A 21,241-nucleotide genomic window follows, 5' to 3' on the forward strand; every position below is an offset into this window, starting at 1 on the left:
CACTGGCCACCAGCTCCACCTGTGTGTTATCACAAACCTTATATGCTTATTCTCCATTCTTATGCTCAGGTCATGGACGGAAGCATCCAACATTGGGACCCAGTAGAGCCTAATCTGTGATGACATTTATTTTAACACCTTTGGCTGAATGGAGGGGTGCAAATGAGATCATCAAATGGAAAGTGCTACTCTGGGCGAACAGAGAACCCAGGTGTGTGCTGAGATGTGTGATGGGTCCCATCACACCCAGCTGCTCAGAGTGGCCTGTGCCCTCTGACAAGTGCCAAAGGCTAGTGTTCGCCAGGAGTAGCTCATAGTATAAGGGCTACAGCAGTGCAGAAGAAAAGAGAAGCAGCAGCTAGCACTTATTTAGTGCCTACTGCGTAGCAGAGATCTGCACAAATTTGCCTCTGTTAAGCCTCACAGCAACTTTTCTATCACCGTTTTACAAGTGAGAAAGACAAGGCTGAGATACATTTGTCCATGACGGAGCTAGACCATGAAGCCAACTTTTGTCCTTATTATTCCATCCTTGTATATCTTTTGCCTATCTTATCCATCACCAGAAGGAAGTAAAACTAGATTTTTTTATAGTTATAAGATTTTACTTCAAAACTTCTTAAGGGCATCCTTTGTGTTTCTGACTTCTTACCCATACTCTCCTATATATTTATCTTCACACCGAGGATTTTAAAATTATACATAGATATTCCTCTGCCCCAAGGCATGAAATTTGTCATTTCACAGAATTACCAAATTTTATCATGAAAACTGGTCCTATTTTATGGATAAGTACACTGAGACTCAGCACAACTAAATGCAGCCGCACAATAAGTGCCACAGCCAGGGCAAGAACCGAGGTCCTGTTGGCCCAAATCTGGGATCCTTCCTACCAACTGATCTCACCAGACTGGACTTAACATCCTATACCTACTTTAGTCCTAACATCCTGCATCAATTCACAGCTCTGAGCATCTGTACCACTGGAATCCCTTTCCTTCCCTTCCTTCAACAATAGAGTGTTTCTCAGCCATCGTGAGCAAGAACCGCTGGTCCTAAAACCTTTCTGTATAGGGGTATTTGGAAAGGATGAGGGGGGAGACCTAAAAGGAATTACTCTCTTCCTCTCTCAAGTCCTGAGCCGAGATGAAAGACAAAGAGTGAGCAGACAGGAGCCCAAATAACACCTTCATTACCGGTCAAGTTGATGTTGAAGAATATGGTCCATATTTGTGGATAAGCAGGTTTCCTGTTACTGGCCATGCCCCACTTGAGACACACACCAAGAATCAGACAAGCCCGTGCAGCCAGAGGCGGTGCTGGACCGCCAGTGAGGGGCCTATTCTTGAAACATTTACAGCGTGGAGGAGGAGAGGCAGCAGATAGGCCGGCCCAAGAGTGAGACAGGCGGACAGGGCTACGTATACTGAGCTGTCTCCTTCCAAACTCACACAGCAGATGAGCTGCCTTGGCCTGATGAAGAGTAAGGCGGTGGGTGAGAGGGCCCAGGAGGGAGATTGTATGACAGAGCCAAACCCAACTACCCTGACTAATGTAAATGAGAAGAAAACACACTTCAACGCTGAGTTTTTAGCGATTTACAAAACAATGAAAACCCAATTCCAGGGCAGTTCTCATTTTCACCTCAGTCCTAGTAGATACATGATTTTCATACATAAAATCCTGACCCTGACACTGTCACACTTCTGAGAGTCCATCTGTAGAGAACACCTCGCTCTGAGCAGCTCAAAGTATTTTTCAGATTTTCTCTTATGCTCATCCTCGCGGAACTTTTCTCCAGGCAATTGATGGCACCTAATACGTTTGAAGACACTTGAAGACAAAAAATGCAAAGTGAATTTACATTCTGTGTGGTTTTTCTTAATGCTTGCGACACAAAGACTCTCTTTTCTGATGCGATTCTAATGCTTCTCTGCTAAGCACATTTTTGGCTGTCTTAGCGGCCGCGAACTCTGGATGACATCTGCGTATTCTCATCCTGGTGGGAAGGCTGGACTCAGACTCAGGAAGGAGGGGAAGCAGCATAACACAGTGAGCCAGAGCCCTCAACTGGGATCCGGGAGGCACGGGGGCGCTCAGCGTACCCCCTGGGCCTCATGCCTCACCTGTGAGTGCTGTGGGGCTGGTGCATCCTCTTCTCACTGAATGAAAATGTAACGGTAAGTCACAGTGGCTGAGCGGCAGAATACTCACGGATTTCACAGTTTGCTCCCACCCAGCCGCGTGGGCAGTGGCATGTATAACCATTGGGCTGGTCCAGGCAGGTACCGGCGTGATGGCAGGGGTTACTGTCACATTCATCGATGTCGATGTCACACTCTTCACCTAAGGAGATAAAGAAAAGCGGCAGTGAGCCAGCTAGCTGCCCCCAGCGGCTCCGTCCCCCGTCACTTCTCTGGCTCAGCAAAGATCTAAGGCTGGGGTCATGACCTCCTGCAATGCAGCCCAATTGGCTGTTTGTATAAAGTGTAGAACTCTCCCAGAATTCCAGACAAGGGATCCTTTACTTAAGTAAAGCTTAAAAAAGAAAAAGAAATGGCACCGGTGAAAAGAATCTCCTTTAATCTTTTGAATTCGTTATCTGAAGCTGATTCCCATATCTGCATAAACCTTTCGAGGTTTAATCGAAAAACAAACTTGGGCTCCTGATTTTACTAAAGAAATATATTTTGTTTTGGATTTAGTCAGCTGAATCTTCTTATTTGTTTTTCTGAAACTCCGGAAAGCCAAAAAACTCATAGTTTATGATTTTTTTTTTGGCAGCCAAGTGTTTGATTGTGTAAGCCTGGACATTTGACAATTTTCTGGATAGTTCTAGGTCACAGACGTGTGCCTAGCCTGAGTCAATTATGAAAATGTACTCCTCTTTCCAAATCCCTGGAAATGCTTCTGGGAGGGATTGAAATGCTGAGGGAGAACATCAGGGCCCCCTAAGGAATGACAGTTGTGATGTCCGGGGTGAGTCCAGTCCTGAAATAATCTTCCCTGGGAAATGGTCCCCGAGGGAAGCTCACATCTGCTCCGGTCCGTCCGTCCTTCCCCCATAATGAAAACCGTGACCTGGGGCTCCTGACGCTGCTACACCCAACATTTGGGGGCAACCTTGTCCCCCTCAGAGAAAGCCTAGTTTAAACTAACAAACCAGAACATGGGCTGATATCACTGTGGTCCAAAGACCAACTTACAAGAAATAGTTTGTTATTAGAAGTTACACAAACAAAGCCATCTTTGTGTGATTTTAAAGCGTGTGTATGAGTCAATACAAAATGGGTACACCTCTTAAAGATATCACATCGAAGCTGAAGAGAGGATACTTCAAACTGAGGCAATCTTTCTTAAAAGTGTGAAAATGAGAAAAAGAAAACTTTTAAATATACCTCCATTTGCTTAGATAAATGTAAAAAGTGATATATATTTTTAAAATTCCTAGCATTGCTATAGTCATCAACTAAAACAAAAGAGCAAAATCAAATATTCTGTCCATTTTCAAAGGCAATATTTCAGTGTACACTTGGGTAATTACTTCCAGGTTTACTTAATTCGTATTAAAGAGCTTTTCTATCTGCCATTGGTTTACCTCGTGTTTATAAAACCACCATGTGTCACTCACAGACCATTTTAGAGGCAGAATCTCAAATTAAAATAGTTCACGTCTGTTTCACTTCACACTTTTTTCATACCTGGCAGCGGACTATTTTATTTTTAAAGTAAAATCTGTCAAATAAAACATTTACTACATCTAGGTCCTACTAGATTGCTTATAATTCAGTAGTGTCTAAGTGAATTTGTTTCCTGCAATAAATATAGTCATTTATATCAATAGGAAAGACATGAAATTGATTGCCTCTTACTAACCCCTTTCAAAGGTTTTCTGTCTATTAGTGGGGCAATCACTCTGACTGGAAAAGGGCACAGAATAAACTATTACAAATGGCATTACATGGTAGACTAGTTGCAGAGACATATAAACAAGAATGTGCTGAGAAGCGATAAAAGGATGAAATCAAAGGCCTTGACAAATATACACATCAGTACTGCTTTCCATCCATTTAGGAAGACAAGATTAATTGAGGTATTTACTAAACAATAGCTTCCTTTCCCTGGCAATCTGAATACTGCAAACTCTGAAATAAGATGCTCTGTTACCTTTGCAGCAACAGCTATAGAAATGGCCTGACTTCTCCCTACTTCTATAGCCTAGCAAAACTCAAAAGCCCCACCCTGCTTCAGAAGTTTAATGTCTGTCAAACGCTTTTAATTCCCTAAATTTTGGGCAGTTCTAGAGCTGTCAGTCCAGTCCCCCCAGTCCTGCTCTGGTCCAGAGCTTCCCTAGGGAGGTAAATGCCAAGTTCAGGTTCAGAGAAGCCCTAATACATGTTTTGGCTCTTGGACCTCTAAGTGGCTCTAATATAGTTGAGAGAAGTCTAAGATCCTTAGATTTATCTCTTCTTGCGACTCACTGGATTGGAAGGACTTGGTAGGAATAGAGAAGGGCAGGAGAAAATAGGATGAACTTTTTCTGTAGACATTCATCAAATATCTAAGACCCAGAAACCAAAGAACCATGGCCCAGAGAGAGTCCCAAACCTATCCCAGTCTGGCTTTCATCACCACAGTGTTCTTAGAGCTATACTTGGGATTCAATGACATTAGTTTATGATAAAACTCCATGCCAGTCAGGAGCCCAAATAGCTAGCAGCTATTTTTCCACAGCATACGTGCCCTCGAAGAACCATGGAGCAATGCACAGTTCACAGATACCTTTAGATTTACTCTGTTGGCCCATTTTACAAACTAACATGCCTACACTTCTGCTTGAATCAGTTACCCCCAACTGGCTTGCAGCTGAGGACTCCACTGTGTCACATGCTGGCGGTAAGCATACGGGGTGCTTCTGATGATGGGGCCACTCAAGGAAATTTCCAACCAGAAGACTTCCAAAGATGATTGCTCTTCTCTGCCTCACAGTGATCACGCACTTTGCAAGGTAACTGAAGATTTATTACGAATTATAGAGACTAATTTTGGTTTCATTTGTGTTTCCCTGTATTAGGAGTATTATGTTCTTACATACATGTCAACACCTCACCATTCCATCTCCAAGCAATATGCATTCTAGTTAATTTTAGTAGAAGAGTTCTTAGTACATTATATCACCTTTCTCCACTCATAGTTTACTTAATAAATCTTTATGCTTTTGCTGGCTTAAGCCAGATGACTTTTTCGTTGAGTTGCTTACTTTTTTATTTGAGTGGGGAAAATCAATTACTTTTAAATCACCGGTGTGCTTGAATAACATTTGTAAAGAGAATACAAAATGAAATTTCTACTTGACTAAGGCTGGAAATCAAAGTCTGAACTTTAAATCTTTTCCTATTGCTTCTCAATCTACTACTTTCTAAGAGGCAATCTGTATAGTAGGTATCACCTTTGGTAGTATTTATGCAAATTTACAAGTGTACTGTTTAATTCGGTATGCTTTCCTCAGATAAATTAAAATGAAAAAGATAAGAAGTCAGAAGTCTCTGCTGTCAGTACATCCTTGGGTTAATAGAGCCCACACCAAATGATATCCATGAAAATCATTATAATCATAATACCTAGTATTAAATCTAAGCCTATTATGTGCCAGGCACTGGAATGGGTACTGTAAGTATAACTCCTTCATACTTCACAAGCATTTTATTCTAGATGAAATGAATCTAATGACTTACTTGGAAGTTCTGCCACAGTGGAGCAACTGGAACCTGTCTTGCCCTCCCACTGTAAATAATTACACATGTGGACAAAATATATATTTTAAAAAACACTTTAAGACATTAGACAACAGGCAGTGCATGACTGTGATTGCTAAGAGGAGACAAACAAACAGCTGAGTACCATAACCACTCTGGCATTCTAAATTCTGAACCAATTTAGAACACAATGGTTTCACTGAAATGCGGGGAGTAACTGGAATTTGTGGAGGCTGAGGTAGCTGTAATTTGTAGGACAGACCACTACAGAAGGCAGAGCCACTCAGAAAAGGAGCATCAGAGATATGATGCATCCCTGAGTTTGTTGCTGAATACTGTGCACGAGTAAGTTGGAACTCCACAGGCATGGCAAACAAGAGGAAAGATGAACAGTTCCCAAAGCTCACAGAGGACTGGGAAGTATTCAAACTCTCACAGGTCGGAATGCAGACATTTCATTGGCCACCCAGTGCATTATGGGAGGAAAAGGTCACACCTCAGTAGTAGGACATAAATATACCTAAAGGCTGCTAGAGACTCCAAAATACAAAATACAAAAACAAACTTTGAAAGGATCAATCAAGTCAGCAAGTAACTTACCTACCTGCCACAAAAAAGGCCAGCACTTTTAAAAGAAATCCAATCATTCAACAACTTAACTCACAATGACCAGCATTCAAACAAAAAAATATCAGATGTACAAAAAAAGCGCAAGAACATGGGACCTATATAACCAGAAGGAAAATCAGTCAAAAGACAGAGGTCCAGAAATAACAGATGATGGTGAGTAAACAAGACATTTGTTCAAAATGTGAAGAAAAACATGGGGAAAATGAGGATAAAAATGGAAGATACTAAAAAAAAACCAAATGGAATTTCTAGATGTGAAAAATTCAATATTGTCAAAGATAATATTAAAAAAAAGAGAGAGAGAGAAAACTACAGACAAATATCCCTCATGAATACAGACACAAAAACTCTGAACAAAATATTAGAGGGCAGGATTCAGCAATATATAAAAAGAATTATACACTATGACCAAGTGGGTTTTATTCCAGAGAGGCAAGATTAATTCAATATTTGAAAATTGATCAATAAAATCCATCATATTAATATGTTAAAGAAGAAAAATCATATGCTGATATCAATTGATGCAGAAAAAGCATCTGGCAAAATTCAACACCCATTCATAACTAAAGCTATCAGCAAGCAAGGAATAGAGAGTAACTTCCTCAATTTGATTAAAAAAAAAATCTAAAAATCCCTATAGCTAACATTATACTTAATGGTGAAAGACTGAATGCTTTTCCCCTATGACTGGGAACAAAGCAAGGATGTCTGCTATCACCACTCTTACTCAAACTAACGTGGGGAGTTCTAGCCAGCGTAATAAGACAATAAAAGAAAATAAAATTTATACATATCAGAAAGGAAGAAATAAAACTGTCCCTAATTTCAGAAGACATACCTACCTATGCATAAAATCACAAGGAATCTACCCCTCCGAAATCCTAAAACTAGTAAGTTCATCAAAGTCAGAGGATACAAGATAAACATACAAAAATCAGTTGTATATCTACACACTAGCATTGAACATGTGCACACCAAACTGCAATTCTATTTATAATCACTCAAAAAGAGAGAAATATTTAGTTGTACATGTATAGGAGTTACATGCTGAAAACTACAAAATGCTGATGAAAGAAATCAAAGATCAAAATAATTGGAGTGTCATACTGTGTTCATGCATTGGAAGACTCCAAATAGTAAAGATAACAATTCTTCCCAAATTAATATACAGGTTTAATACAATTCTTATTAATATCTGATCAAAATCTTTTGTAATATAGACAAGATTATTCTAAAATTTATATGAAAAAGCAAAGACACTAGTATAGGTAAAACAGTTTTGAAAGAAAAAGAGTAATTGAGAAGAATCATTCTGCCTGATTTCAATAGTTATTACATAACTGCAGCATTCAAGACTGAGTTGTACTGACAGAGGAACAGACACATAGATCAATGAAAAAGAATACAGAATCCAAACCAGACCCACACAAATATGGCCAACTGATTTTTGACAAAGGTTTAAAAGCAATTCAATGAAGGAAAGGTAGCCTTTTCAACAAATGGTGCTTGAGAAACTGTACTTCTATAGGAAAAACAAGAACAAAACCCCTCTAGTTGTAAGATCCCAGGAAAGAATGCAGACTGTGAGCCAAAGCAATCTTGAGAAAGAAAAACAGAGCTGGAAGAATCAGGCTCCCTGACTTCAGACTATACTATAAGGCTACAGTAATCAAGACAGTATGGTACTGGTACAATAACAGAAATATAGATCAATGGATAGAAAGCCCAGAGATAAACCCACACACATATGATCACCTTATCTTTGACAAAGAAGGCAAGAATATATAGTGGAGAAAAGACAGACTTTTCAATAAGTCGTGCTGGGAAAACTGGACAGCTAGCTACATGTAAAAGAATGAAATTAGAACACTTCCTAACACCATACACAAAAATAAACTCAAAATGGATTAAAGACCTAAATGTAAGACCAGACACTATCAAACTCTTAGAGGAAAACATAGGCAGAGGACTCTATGACATAAATCACAGCAAGATCCTTTTTGACCCACCTCCTAGAGAAATGGAAATAAAAACAAAAATAAACAAATGGGACCTAATGAAACTTAAAAGCTTTTGCACAGCAAAGGAAACCATAAACAAGACAAAAAGACAAACCTCACGATGGGAGAAAATATTTGCAAACAAAGCAACTGGCAAAGGATTAATCTCCAAAATATACAAGCAGCTCATGCAGCTCAATATCAAAAAAACAAACAACCCAATCCAAAAATGGGTGGGAGACTTAAACAGACATTTCTCCAAAGAAGACATACAGATTGCCAGCAAACATATGAAAAAAGTTCAACATCACTAATCATTAGAGAAATGCAAATCAAAACCACAATGAGGTATCACCTCACACCAGTCAGAATGACCATCATCAAAAAATCTAAATGCTGGAGAGGGTGTGGAGAAAAGGGAACCCTCCTGCACCGTTGGTAGGAATGTAATTGATACAGCCATTATGGAGAACAGTATGGAGGTTCCTTAAAAAACTAAAAATAGAACTATCATATGAGCCAGCAATCCCACTACTGGGCATATACCTTGAGAAAACCATAATTCAAAAGGATACATGTACCACAATGTTCATTGCAGCACTACTTACAATAGCCAGGACATGGAAGCAACCTAAATGTCCATCCACAGATGAATGGATAAAGAAGATGTGGCACATATATACAATGGAATATTACTCAGCCATAAAAAGGAATGAAACTCAGTTATTCGTAAAGAGGTGGATGGACCTAGAGCCTGTCATACAGAGTGAAGTAAGTCAGAAAGAGAAAAACAAATACCGTATGCTAATGCATATACAAGGAATCTAAAAAACGGTACTGATGAACCTAGTGGCAGGGCAGGAATAAAGAAGCAGAGGTAGAGAATGGACTTCAGGACACAGAGGGGGAAGGGGAAGCTGGGACAAAATGAGAGAGCATCGTTGACATATATACCCTACCAAATGTAAAATGGATGGCTAGTGGGAAGCTTGCATAGTACAGGGAGATCAGCTCAGTGCTTTGAGACGACCTAGAGGGGTGGGATAGGGAGGGTGGGAGGGAGGCTCAAGAGGGAGGGGATATGGGGATATATGTGTACATATAGCTGATTCACTTTGTTGTACAGCAGGAACTAACACAACATTGTAAAGCAATTATACTCCAATAAAGATGTAAAATAAAAAAAAAGAATGCAGACTGTGAAAAAATAATCTAACAGTATTTACAAATGGATGAAACCACCTCACTGCAGGGTCGGGGGGGGGGCAGTGCTGACCTAAGTAACTCTGGAACGAGTAGAGTTGGTAGGACTGAAGGCAGAGGATCTGTACACCAGCACTGCAGTCTAGTTTATAAAGCTACTTCCCACAAGGATACAAGTTATGAATTCTGATACTGCTCTACATGTATATAGGAATTAAGCAAGTAAGTAAAAGGATGTTGGATGGTAGGAGCCAGGAATCTTGTTGTTGGTGTGGGAATTTACAGATTAACAGGAGAGAAGGCTGGAATGATACATGTAATAATGGAATAAAGTTGGAGAAATTAGTATAAATTCATGTTTAGCTTTATTTAGATATAGATGGTTACATATGGCAATATTTATAGACACGTGGGTTAGTATACACACATTCCCTTGCTATGTCAGCTGAGAGGATCTAGAAGCAACGACATCCCAGGAACAACGAGCATAGCTAGTGCCCAGATGTTGGTTTCCAGTATCATTCTCCAATAAAAAGAACGAAGGCTCCTTGGAGAGATGGCTGATTCTAAGACTGGAGCAGGAAATATACAAGATAAGACTGGAGCTTCTTGCAGTGCCGGAAAGCACATAAGTGTTCATACACGCACACATACACATACACATACACACACACACACTCTCTCTCCACCAACAACAATGGGGTACGTCAAAGGGACACAGAAACCAAAATGAAAGAAATCCCAGTGTCCAAATCTGGAACATTTTGAGCCACAAAATAAATTAAAATGTTTTGGATTATAACTCAAAGTATAAAATAAGTATCCGCAAGTCCACAGTGATATAAATAAATGATCAAATAAATAAATAAATGGGGGAAAACAGACAAGTCTCTCCTACAGAAGAATTTCACATAGTTTACGTAGCTACTCTACCCTCAAAGAGGGAGAGAATAACTCCCCATTCCTTAAGTGTGGTCCACACATAGTAACCTTCTTTCAAAGAGTAAAGTATGCAAAGAGGGGAAAAGAGTAACATTATAGGGGAAAAACTTGATAAACACTTCCTCAGGTGATTAACATCAACGTCAATGGTCAGAAATCATACTTGATAGTATGTAGCCTTGATATGATGGGATACGATGAGAAAATGGACAAAGGACATGAAGAGACGTTTAGCCAAAGAGGATGTACAGATGTTGAATAATCACATGAAAAGACGTCCAATATCATTTATAATTAGGGAAATTCAAATTAAAACCACAAGATATCACTAAACACGTATCAAAATCGCTAAAATTAAAAATGAAGGCAACACAAAATTCTGGCAAGGATAGAGAGAAACCAGATCACTATACATTGTTGATGGGAAGGGAAAATGGTTAAGCCACTCTGGAAACATTCTGGCATAGTTTGGAAAACTAAACATCAACTACCATATGACCCAGCATTTGAACTCCTGGGCAACTGTTCCAGAAAAAATAAAAAATTATATTCACACAAAAACCTGTAAATGAAGGTTTACAGCAGCTTTCTTCATAATAGCTCAAAATTGGAAAGAAACCAGATTTCTTTCAACAGGGGGATAGTTAAACAAACTGTGGTATATTCATATCATGGAACGCAGCTCAGCAATAAAAAGGAAGTAACTTGATACACATAATGATCTGGATGAATCTCCAGAGAATTATGCTAAGTGAAAAAAAAAACCAAAAGGTTGCATGCTATATGATTCCATTTATAAAACATTCTTGGAATACCAAACTTATAAAGATGCAGAACAGATTAGTGGTTTCCAGGAATTAAGAGGAAAGCTTCCTGTGGTGGAGGAGAAATGGGTGTGGCTATAAAAGGGAAGCATGAGGAATCCCTGTGATGAAAATGTTCTGCATCTCGACTGTATCAATGTTAGTATCCTGGGTGTGATATTGTACTATAGTTGTACAGCGTGTTACCATTGGGGTAAGTGGTTAAACGGTACACTGGATCCCTCTGTGTGACTTCTTAAGATGGCTTATGAAGTGTGAAGTTTCAATTATCTCAGAATAAAAAGTTTGATTTTGAAAAAACAGCCAAAGGAAGAAAAAGACATATACACAGTCAATAGTTTCCTTAAAAATGTGCTAATGAATTCCATTAGCTAGGATGCTAGGATAACTGGATATTCATATGGGGAAAAAAATAAACTTCCATCCTTAAGTCACACCATACAGACAAAAAAATTAACTCAAAACCTAAATCTAAAAGCAAAATCTATTTTAAAAAATGCTAGAAGAAAACATTGGATAAAGTATCATCATCATAAGGTAGGCAAAGAAAGAACAAACTAAAAAAGAAAAAAATTGATAAATCAGAGATCACCAAAAATAAAAGCACTTGCTCCCCACAAAAATACCATTAAGAATGCATGGATGTCCTGCTGGGAAAAAAAAAAAAAAAAAAGAATGAATGGATGAGCAAAATGTTTATCTGACAAAGGATTTATATCTAGAATATGTAAATAATTCTTACACTTCAGTAATATGACAAAAATCCAATTTTTTAAAAAAATGGGCAAAAGATTTGAAAAGACCCTTCTCAAGGTAAGACTTATGAATGGTCAATAATTACATGAAAGATGCTCAACATCAAAGAAATGCAAATTAAAATCTCAGTGAGAATAAAACATTGATGGCATTTGCCCATGAAAATGAGCTGGAAATTGTAGAATACTCTCTTGTGAACTGAAAGACAAATATTGAAAAGTAGTTGAGTTAGAAAACAGAGGGGAAATATAACATTATTTGACTTTTAATAATGCATATAGACTTTCTGCTATGGTGAGAAAGCAATGGGTCACTGATGTCCCGTTTGGACTACTGTTCTAGTGGCCATGGCAATGGGCCTGAAAGAACTTTGGGCTTCCCTGTTGGAGTACAGTAATCTCCAGCCTATGATTTCAGGTAGAAACAAAGCAAGTCCTGGAGAATTCATGTTGCATGAGGGCAGCCTTTCTTTCCCTCTACCAGTCCTGAGCCAAATAATTCTAGGCGGCAGAATTACAAAACCTCAGAGACAAGAGTGGACACAAAATAAGTTAAGAACTGAAAAATGGACAGGATGCAGGCCAGGTCTTAAGGAGACAGCTGTGTAGAAGGCCTGCAGGGGTGGAAGAGAGGGAACCTCTCTGGGTTCAGATGACTGGAGGGAGTGTATTTTCAAGGAGAAGCCTAAATTCAAGAAAGGGCAGAGCTCCCCACATACCTCCTCCCAGAGTTAGTCTGCTGGCCTGAGAGTGAAGTGTCTTGAGCCAACTGAAAAAGCCAGTCTCAAAAGGTAAGTGTGACATTGGATGGAGTGTCTAATTAGATAACAATGAGTTGCCTAATTCACTCCACTCAGTCAAATTAGGGAGCTTTTGAGCACTTAATAGTTGGCCAACAGTAAATTTCGCTAAACCTCAGTTATAATGAAAGAATATTTAGTTCCAAGGTAGCAACTCAAAGAGTAGAGGCACCATGATTCCTTACATGATGATGGCTAATTTTTTACCAGTCCCTCCCCTGGAATGCTAGTTCTCAGAATAGGTTCTTTTTTAAGGGGGGAAAAAAAAAGTTATATGATCAAATATATTTGGAAATAAACAAAGGCAAACAAGATTCTTGACTGTAAGTGCCTCTAATATGTGGGCCTTCTTTATGAACCTCCATGTGGCAGGTAACAAGTCCCCAATTTTGGGGGGCACAGACGTTTTTTCCATGGAGTATCTCATCTGACCAGTGTTCTGGAAAACACATTAATAGTACAACTCTCCTAACAACTTTAGGATATAGTCTGTGGTCCCCTGCAGTTTGAAAAATTAACAGGGCTGAATAGAGACAGGCATTTGTTGTTTTCAAAGCCCAGTTAGAGCGATGTTTGAACCTACTTCAATTGGAAGAGTCTACTGCTCCGGGTGATCAGGGTAAGAACCATGGAGAAAAGCCCAGGGGTAGACTTTCCAGCTGCAGCATGTGTATGGGGGGCAGGGGAGGCACCGGGGATTGCGAGGCAGGAGGTGGGGGGGAAGACCATCACTGAGAAGAGCCTGCCATGGGTGTTCAGGAATCAAACAGCACTGGGGGTGCCCAGGAAAAGCCTGGAAAGACCAGATGGGGCCAGGCCTCTCAGGTCTTGAGGATCAAGTTAAGAGCTTTGATTTTCTTCTTAAAGACAATGAAGTGCCAGTAGGTGACTTTAAGTAGGGAGAGACAAGATTAGATTTTAATTTAGAAGGTCTCTTCAGTGTGGCAAATGTTTAGGGGTGAAGGGGAATGGGTGTGGGGACCCCTGGCACTGGTGCAGGCGGAGGTGCAGGCAGCCTGGTGTTGGAAGGAAGACGTGAGAGGATCTAGAGGTTTCTGGGACTTGGTGGTTGGATGCAGGTAAGGAGGAAGAAGAGGAGGCATCAAAATGATTCCTCAGTTTCCATCCAGAACAGCTCAGGTGGTAGTAATATCATTTAATGAGCTGGAAAATATTTAAAGAAAGAAAGGAGAAGAAAATATATGAGTCTGAGGTGTCTCTGAGGGACATCCAAAAGTGAATGCTGAGTAGGCAGTTGGAGATTGGCTAAATATTCTAGAGAAAAGATTGCATTTTATCTCCCATAAGATGCCAGGATAAATTTCAAATGTATTAAATGTTTGCATGGCCAAAATTAACTCATACATAATTAGAAAAATATAAGAGTATATTTATAAAATCTTGATACCTAGGGTCTTTCTAGCATGAAACAAGAAATCAAAAGAAAATATTAAGATGTAATCGTATATAGCTAGTGGGAAGCAGCCGCATAGCACAGGGAGATCAGCTCGGTGCTTTGTGACCACCTAGAGGGGTGGGATGGGGAGGGTGGGAGGGAGGGAGATGCAAGAGGGAAGAGAAATGGGAACATATTGTATATGTATAACTGATTCACTTTGTTACACAGCAGAAACTAACACAACATTGTAAAGCAATTATACTCCAATAAAGATGTTAAAAAAAAAAAGAACAAAGAGATTTGCATTTCTTACTTCAGTGGTTTGGCTAAAGACCATTTTCTTTCCTGTTAAAGGGAATGCATACATGCAAAATAAAATTAAAATATGATATATAGAATAAAATACTTTATATACAGTTAAAAGGCAAATGACATTGGAAAAATATTTGCACCCTATTCAGGGCTGAATAGAAATAGGCATTGGTTGTTTTCAAAGACCAGTTAGAGTAATGTTTGAACCTAGTTCAGTTGGAAGAGTCCTATGTAATCAAAAGTAATATAATCAAATGTAATATACTTAATATACAGGATGATTTCAAATCAAGAGTAAAGATTAACGTGAACAATCTGGTAGAAAAGCAAGCCAAGGATAGGAACAGGGAGTTCAAGAAGAAACACAAATGACTATAAATATATTTTAAAAGTATTTAATCTCACTAGGAATCAAAGACTTACAAATTAAAACAACACAAATAGCATATAAAGCCACTAGAATGGCGATTCTCAGTATCTGTGTGAGAACAAGGAAATAAAAGCTCCTTTGCACTCTGGGTAGGAGTGAATATTGGTGCAAGGTATTTTCCTGGAGAGCAATATGGAAATAAGTATGAATTCTCCTGGACCCTGGGATTCCATTCCTAAGAAATTAGCTTGAAGAAATACTCATACAAGTTCACAAAGATGTACATGCAAGAACATTCATTGCAATGTTGTTTATAATAGGAAAAAGTTCCCAACTCCCCAAAGGTTGAATTGAGGATGGGTTAAAAAAAATCCTGATGTATCATGTAATGCAGCGGTCCCCAACCTTTTTGGCAACAGGGACCGGTTTCGTGGAAGACAATTTTTCCATGGCCTGGGGGGACGGGAGGGGAGGGGGGCAGGGGCTCGGGGATGATTCAGGCGGTAATGCGAGCGATGGGGAAAGGCAAATGAAGCTTCGCTTGCTCGCCCACCATCCCGGGGGTTGGGGACCCCTGATGTAATGGATGACAGGACAGCCAGTAAAAATGATAAAACAGAAGCATATACCTTAATGTGAAAACACGTTTATGAAATACATATATTTTTAAATGAAAAGTAGATTGCAATATAGTATGAACAGTATGATTCCTTCTATGTTCAAATATATGCATTTATACTATACACTATATATTATACACACATAGACCTTCAGGAAAATCCCTGGATATATGTATCAAAATGTCAACAATGGTTGTCTCCTAGTTGTGCAGTTTTAAGTGGTGGGGTGTTTTTCTATAGCACTAGATTTTCTCATTTTTCTTCCATGCTTTTTATTATTTGTGGGATATAAACATCTGGGGGGAAAAAACAGGATGCTTCCCCAATATTATTTTTGCATCCATTGATGAGTATAAATGTCTGTGTGTGTTTATAAACCAGTCAGAAAAACAAAACCATCTGCAAATCATTTTCTGGAGTAAGGCCACTTCTCAGTCCCAGGAAAAGACGAAAGGAAAACACAGGATGTGACACGTTAAGTAGAAGGAATATCAGAGGTTGCTTCTCCCACATCTTGACTGTTGGCATCTTCCCCAGAAGCACAAATGAGGCTCCCTAGGGACGCACTGGGAGTCCAGGCTCTGTGAAATTCTCCAGGGCTAGGGAGGTGGCCACCAGGCCTTAGTGGGGAGAGGTGAGCACGCACGGTGCTCTCCAGCCAGTGATAACACGTTTTCCAGAAACTTCAGTGCCCACCTTCTTCTATCAGCACTTTACATGTCAACCTTTCCCAACTTGTAAACCAGAGTGACCCTGCTGCTTTTGCTGGTTGAGCAAGTGCTGAAGACAGAGACCTGACCTACGCTCTGCATCTCTGGACTCCTGCATTTGGCTGGCGAAGCCAAGGATGGAACCTTCTCTCCCCAAGTGGTTCATGATATCTTTTGAGAATCTGATGAAAATTTGAGAGCCTCCCCTCAGCATATACACATATATACAACACTTCACATCTGTTTTCAGGGTTCACAAACTCCCTGAAACCCTTGAGGGGTGACTTCGAAGGAGCCCTTGTTAAGCTGGATCCCCTAGTCCAGAAGCGACCATTCAGAGGTGGCCACTGTAGCTCCTCTTGAACCCAGCCTTGTCCCCACTAGCTGCTTTGCCATCAGCAGTTTTCTTCCCCCATCCACTCTCCCTCCCCACACCTGTACCATCCTTACCTTCACTAATAATTCAACCGTGAACTAAGAGTAGCTCCCCCTGATGTCCCACCACCGCCACTACCACCTCTCCGCTATTTGAATTCCAGACACTGCTGTATCTTTCAATAAAAGTAAACATGGTCGCGTAATGCAATTTCTACAGAAGACACATCTGATCCTTCCTTTCTCCTTCCTGCTTCCATTAGCACTGACACTTTTTCAGGTGTTAAGTGTAATGGCTCATTTTTCATGTTTCAGAGCTGTAGGGCTGCAAACGTACAGTAAGGGCAGTCTCAGCACGTCTCCGAACCCAACGCTGATTTCAGAAGAGCCTTGCTTAATGACAACACAGATTGTTTTAAAATGGCTCTTCATCCAAGCAATGCCTACTTACATTTTGCAATTCATATTTTGCAATAATGTATGCATAGAGGTTTCTGGGGTTTTTTAACAGCTGCCATCTCAGGGATTTTGTGGTAAATTTGAAAACTCAGTTCCCGGCTCACTTGCCTGTAAACCCAGGTGCGCAGACACACATGCCATTTAGGCCTTCACTGTCACAGGCGCCTCCGTTCAGACAGCTGACGTTAGCACAGGGGTCCTTGTACGATTCACAGTGGATTCCTGCAGAGAAACAGATGCAAAAGGGGCGACTCATTAAGGGGTCTCCAGCTCCCATGGCCTTTAAAAGGAAAGTGTCTGAAAAGCCTTGAACAGTGTGGAGGCTGATGCCCAGAGGGGTGTGTGTGTGTGTGCGTGTGTACACGTGTGTGCACATGTGTATGTATTCACATGCCCACCTTTGACTTCAGGTTGTTGTAACAACACACCTTAGGAGGAAATAACAGATTGAGTACCGGCTCGTAGGTCCCACCATAAAGTCTTTTACGTACTTTCTCTGACCACACGCCCCAAAGCCTGGGCAACAGAATGTTAAAACTTTTGAAAGACAAAATTTATCAGTGATAAATGCTTTCTAAGTCTCCAAAAGAAACAGAACATAGCCAGACAGTCTACACAAAATGTCAATATAATTGATAAACAGTATCCTGAAGGTAAAGATTTGGAGTCAGATATTTTAAACGAGCCCCAGTCATACTTTGGAAAACTGCGGAGGAGAGAAAGAAGCGTTTGTCCTTAGACTTCATTCCCAAAGACCGACCAGTTCACCACAGGCGAAAGGTAACATCTTGTGCACATACTACGTTCCAGACCCTTGTGCTGTGCTTTAGGTGTAATGTGATCCTCAGGCCAGCACTATGAAACAAATATCCAAATGCAAGGTCACCAGGCTGGCGGGGAAGGAGCGGGGGCCTGATGACGCTGGCAACTTGAATGAGAGTCTGTGCTGGCTGAGTAGTTCCCCTGAGATGGAGCTCAGCCATGGAAATATACAACATTCTACGGAACTCAGTGCCCATTCAAACAAAAAGGAGGCCCTGAAAAAAATCTTTATAGCAAATACAGTTCCCATTGGTGTAAAAAAAATAGTCTACGTGTGCATGTATGTATGCAAATGCTTGAAGTTGGACTGAGAGGAGAATGAATTACTTTGAATGTCACTTTGTGCATTTCTATATTGTTGCAATTTTTCATAATGAGTATATAGTATTTTATCATTTTATTAAAAAAAAAAAACTTTAAAAATCCAACGCCATTCGAAAGGTAGAATTTCTGATGTTGTTTCACTGGAGTGCCAGTTGGATGAATAGACTAATCTCTCTCTCTTGACCCCCTACCATTTGGAGAGGAAGATAAATTACATTCTATGTAAGAATGTATATAATGATATACTCACCCTTCCCAACAGCCTCAAGAAAAAATAAGCATAAAGCAAATAATAACAGGATGGTATTACTTAATTTCACTTCCTTACTTCACTCATATTTGTACAAAGGACTGCCACACCCAGTGACTCACATCATTTTGTCACTGAAATTATTCTTGCTGAGATTTTTTTTCTCTCCTTTCCTTTTCAATTGTCAGTGCCTTGAGAAGGAAGGTTCAAGAATGAGGGGGAAAAATACAAGAGAAAAAGGAAACAGAACTACCTACTTGTAGTCACATTAATGATTTATTTGAGCCTGGTAAAGCATTTTAGGATGGATGGTTTTTCTTTTCTTTTTATCCTTTGCCCTCATATCCAACCTATGAACAATAATAGTCTACCAGATCTTTTTCTAAAGTGTCTTTCAGATCTCTGCCTGACAATTCTCCCTGAAACCACCACCCCAAGCCCGCTGCCTCACGCCAGGTGGGAGACGCTCCCCGCCCCAAGCCACCTCCTAGCTCCCTCTCTGCCTCCAGTGACTTGATGGAGCCTCCCTGACTCAGCGTCCTTAACAAACCCAGGACTCATGGTAATATTCAAGGTCAAACTAATTTAAAGATTAAAGCATAAAACTGGTAATTGTTCTTCACTTGAGTGTGTATGGCCTCTGCACTCAGAAGTCTCCATTTCCGTTTTCCCATTGATTCCCAAATAGCACAGGCTGAATTGAAAGAATAAAATGCAAAAGAGCCTTTTCTGCTTCAAAAGGTTCATCAGAAAACAAGGGTTCACATATTTAGAATTTCCCAGGAGGCTAATCAATGGGAACCACGTGACAAAAAAGGCTTTCAATTGTGATGGGAAATACAGCCACAGATCAAGGTTCAGAGATGTCTGAAACCTAAAAAATATTCCCATTAGACCTAAAATAAAAGCAATCAGGGATAATCTTTCCCGGGTTTCTACAAATACATTTGCCAATCTAACCTTATAATAGTAGTATAACTAATACATTAGCACACAAATTACCATTCTTCAAATAAGGCTGAAAAGCACATTCCAGGCTAAATATTTAAGCACCTTAACATTAAAAGCCTTCAGTAAGATAGATTTGATGAAAATGCCCAAGATAATAAGCAATTTCAATCTTTTGGGTGGGTTTTCTGGGCAATCACTTTATCCTTTGTTATTTCTCTTTTTCAAAAGATAAGATATTCAGTCACTTGAAGTTCATTGAGAGTTTTCTGGCAGCAAGATCGGACAGAAGCTAATCTTCATGGCAACACGGTGACTACAAAGCAAGATGGTCTTAAAGGTCCCCTGACAGCACTTTGCTGACTCCTGTTTCTATCCTCTAAGCCTCGCTAAGCCCCGTGTAAGAAATATTTGTCATGTTGCTCAGCTCATTGATCAGAACGGAACAGTTATGAGCTAGAAATCTTAGACGCAGAGCAGGGACAGTCATGAATACTCCTGAGATGTCCAGGGCATGTCCCTTCCAACCTCCCTCCTCAGGCCTCCTGGGCTCCCGTTGTCTGCACCCCCAGGGCCCCTAGGCCCTTGCACAACACTGAGTGTCGGGCATCCCGTGTCCTCTGACCATAACACCATACTTCGCCCTCTCTCCCAAGCTGGTCTTCCCCTGGCACAGTCTCAATGCCAAAGCCCAACTCATGGAAAGCTGAAGTTGACTCTCCCAAGACAGAACTCCATTCTTCTGCCACTGTGTATTGAGAGTACGGTAAGATTCCATTGTTACAGAGTGTATGGTCTTAAATCATAACTTATCTGTCCTCCTGCCTGATCCCCCATAAATCTCTGAGGTCCTTCAGAGCAGAGGCCATATCTTACCTCGCAGAAGAAATTATGGCTATACCACCAGAATCCTGTCCTTTCAGGAGGGGCGAAACTCTGCGTACTTTGGCCGACACACAGGTAGGATTGCTAGAGGAGTGAGAAGCCATTCCAAATCTGCCTCAAAAATACCCTATTTTGTCAGGGAAAATCAGGTCTACACTTCAGACTAAGCCTGTGGAATGACACATGCATCACCCATTGGCAAGGGACGGAGCACACATGATTACGAAACTTATGTTTAGTCTCAAGCAAAAATAAACTGTAATTCAGTCAAAACTAATAAAAATTCATACTTTTCATATTAAGGGATAGAGAGCAAACATTTCTGAAAAGATCTTTATTCCAACACGGCTCTTTATAGCAGTTAATTTTAGATGAGCAAAAATTCAAAGAGTTATGCTCCAATTATAAATCTCTGGTGTCATCACAATTCAGTCGTGATTAATATTTTGAAAACTGAAAAATCTTTATTCTATCTCCAATAAAATTAAGCCAGGTAAAGAAAATTAACTTGAAGTATCCTTTGAACTTCCTATTCACCTGAAGACATCATCTTATTATTTTTTTCACTTAAATATTTTAGTTTTATTGTGACATATACCTTATATACAGAAGCATGCACAAAACATTGGAGTTTACTTTAAAGAACAGTAATAAAGTAAGTACTTGTGTAGCCACCATCCAGGATAAAAAGTAAAACATTTCTCCCCCTGTGCCTTTTCCCAAAGAGAAAAGGCCCACGGGTAACAATCATCCTAACCTTTGAACAATCACTTCTTTGCTTTTCCTTTATAGTTTTACCACCTTTGACTGTATCTCTACATGATATAATGTTTAGTTTTGTCAGTTTTCAAATTTAA

At 40.0% G+C, this 21,241-nt stretch overlaps 1 protein-coding gene across 1 annotated transcript in view; it reads right to left on the minus strand.

The window, feature by feature from the left end:
• Positions 1 to 21,241, minus strand: part of DNER (delta/notch like EGF repeat containing) — a 326,762-nt gene that overhangs the window by 17,784 nt on the left and 287,737 nt on the right. Inside the window, exons 10-11 of the mRNA XM_057551824.1 lie at positions 17,264 to 17,377; positions 2,215 to 2,346 (exon numbers count right to left, since the gene is read on the minus strand). Coding sequence (XP_057407807.1) covers positions 2,215 to 2,346; positions 17,264 to 17,377 — 246 coding nt within the window. The remainder of the gene's footprint in view (positions 1 to 2,214; positions 2,347 to 17,263; positions 17,378 to 21,241) is intronic.

The sequence above is a fragment of the Balaenoptera acutorostrata genome, chromosome 8 (genome assembly GCF_949987535.1).
Source record: "Balaenoptera acutorostrata chromosome 8, mBalAcu1.1, whole genome shotgun sequence".
Classification (NCBI taxonomy): domain Eukaryota; kingdom Metazoa; phylum Chordata; class Mammalia; order Artiodactyla; family Balaenopteridae; genus Balaenoptera; species Balaenoptera acutorostrata.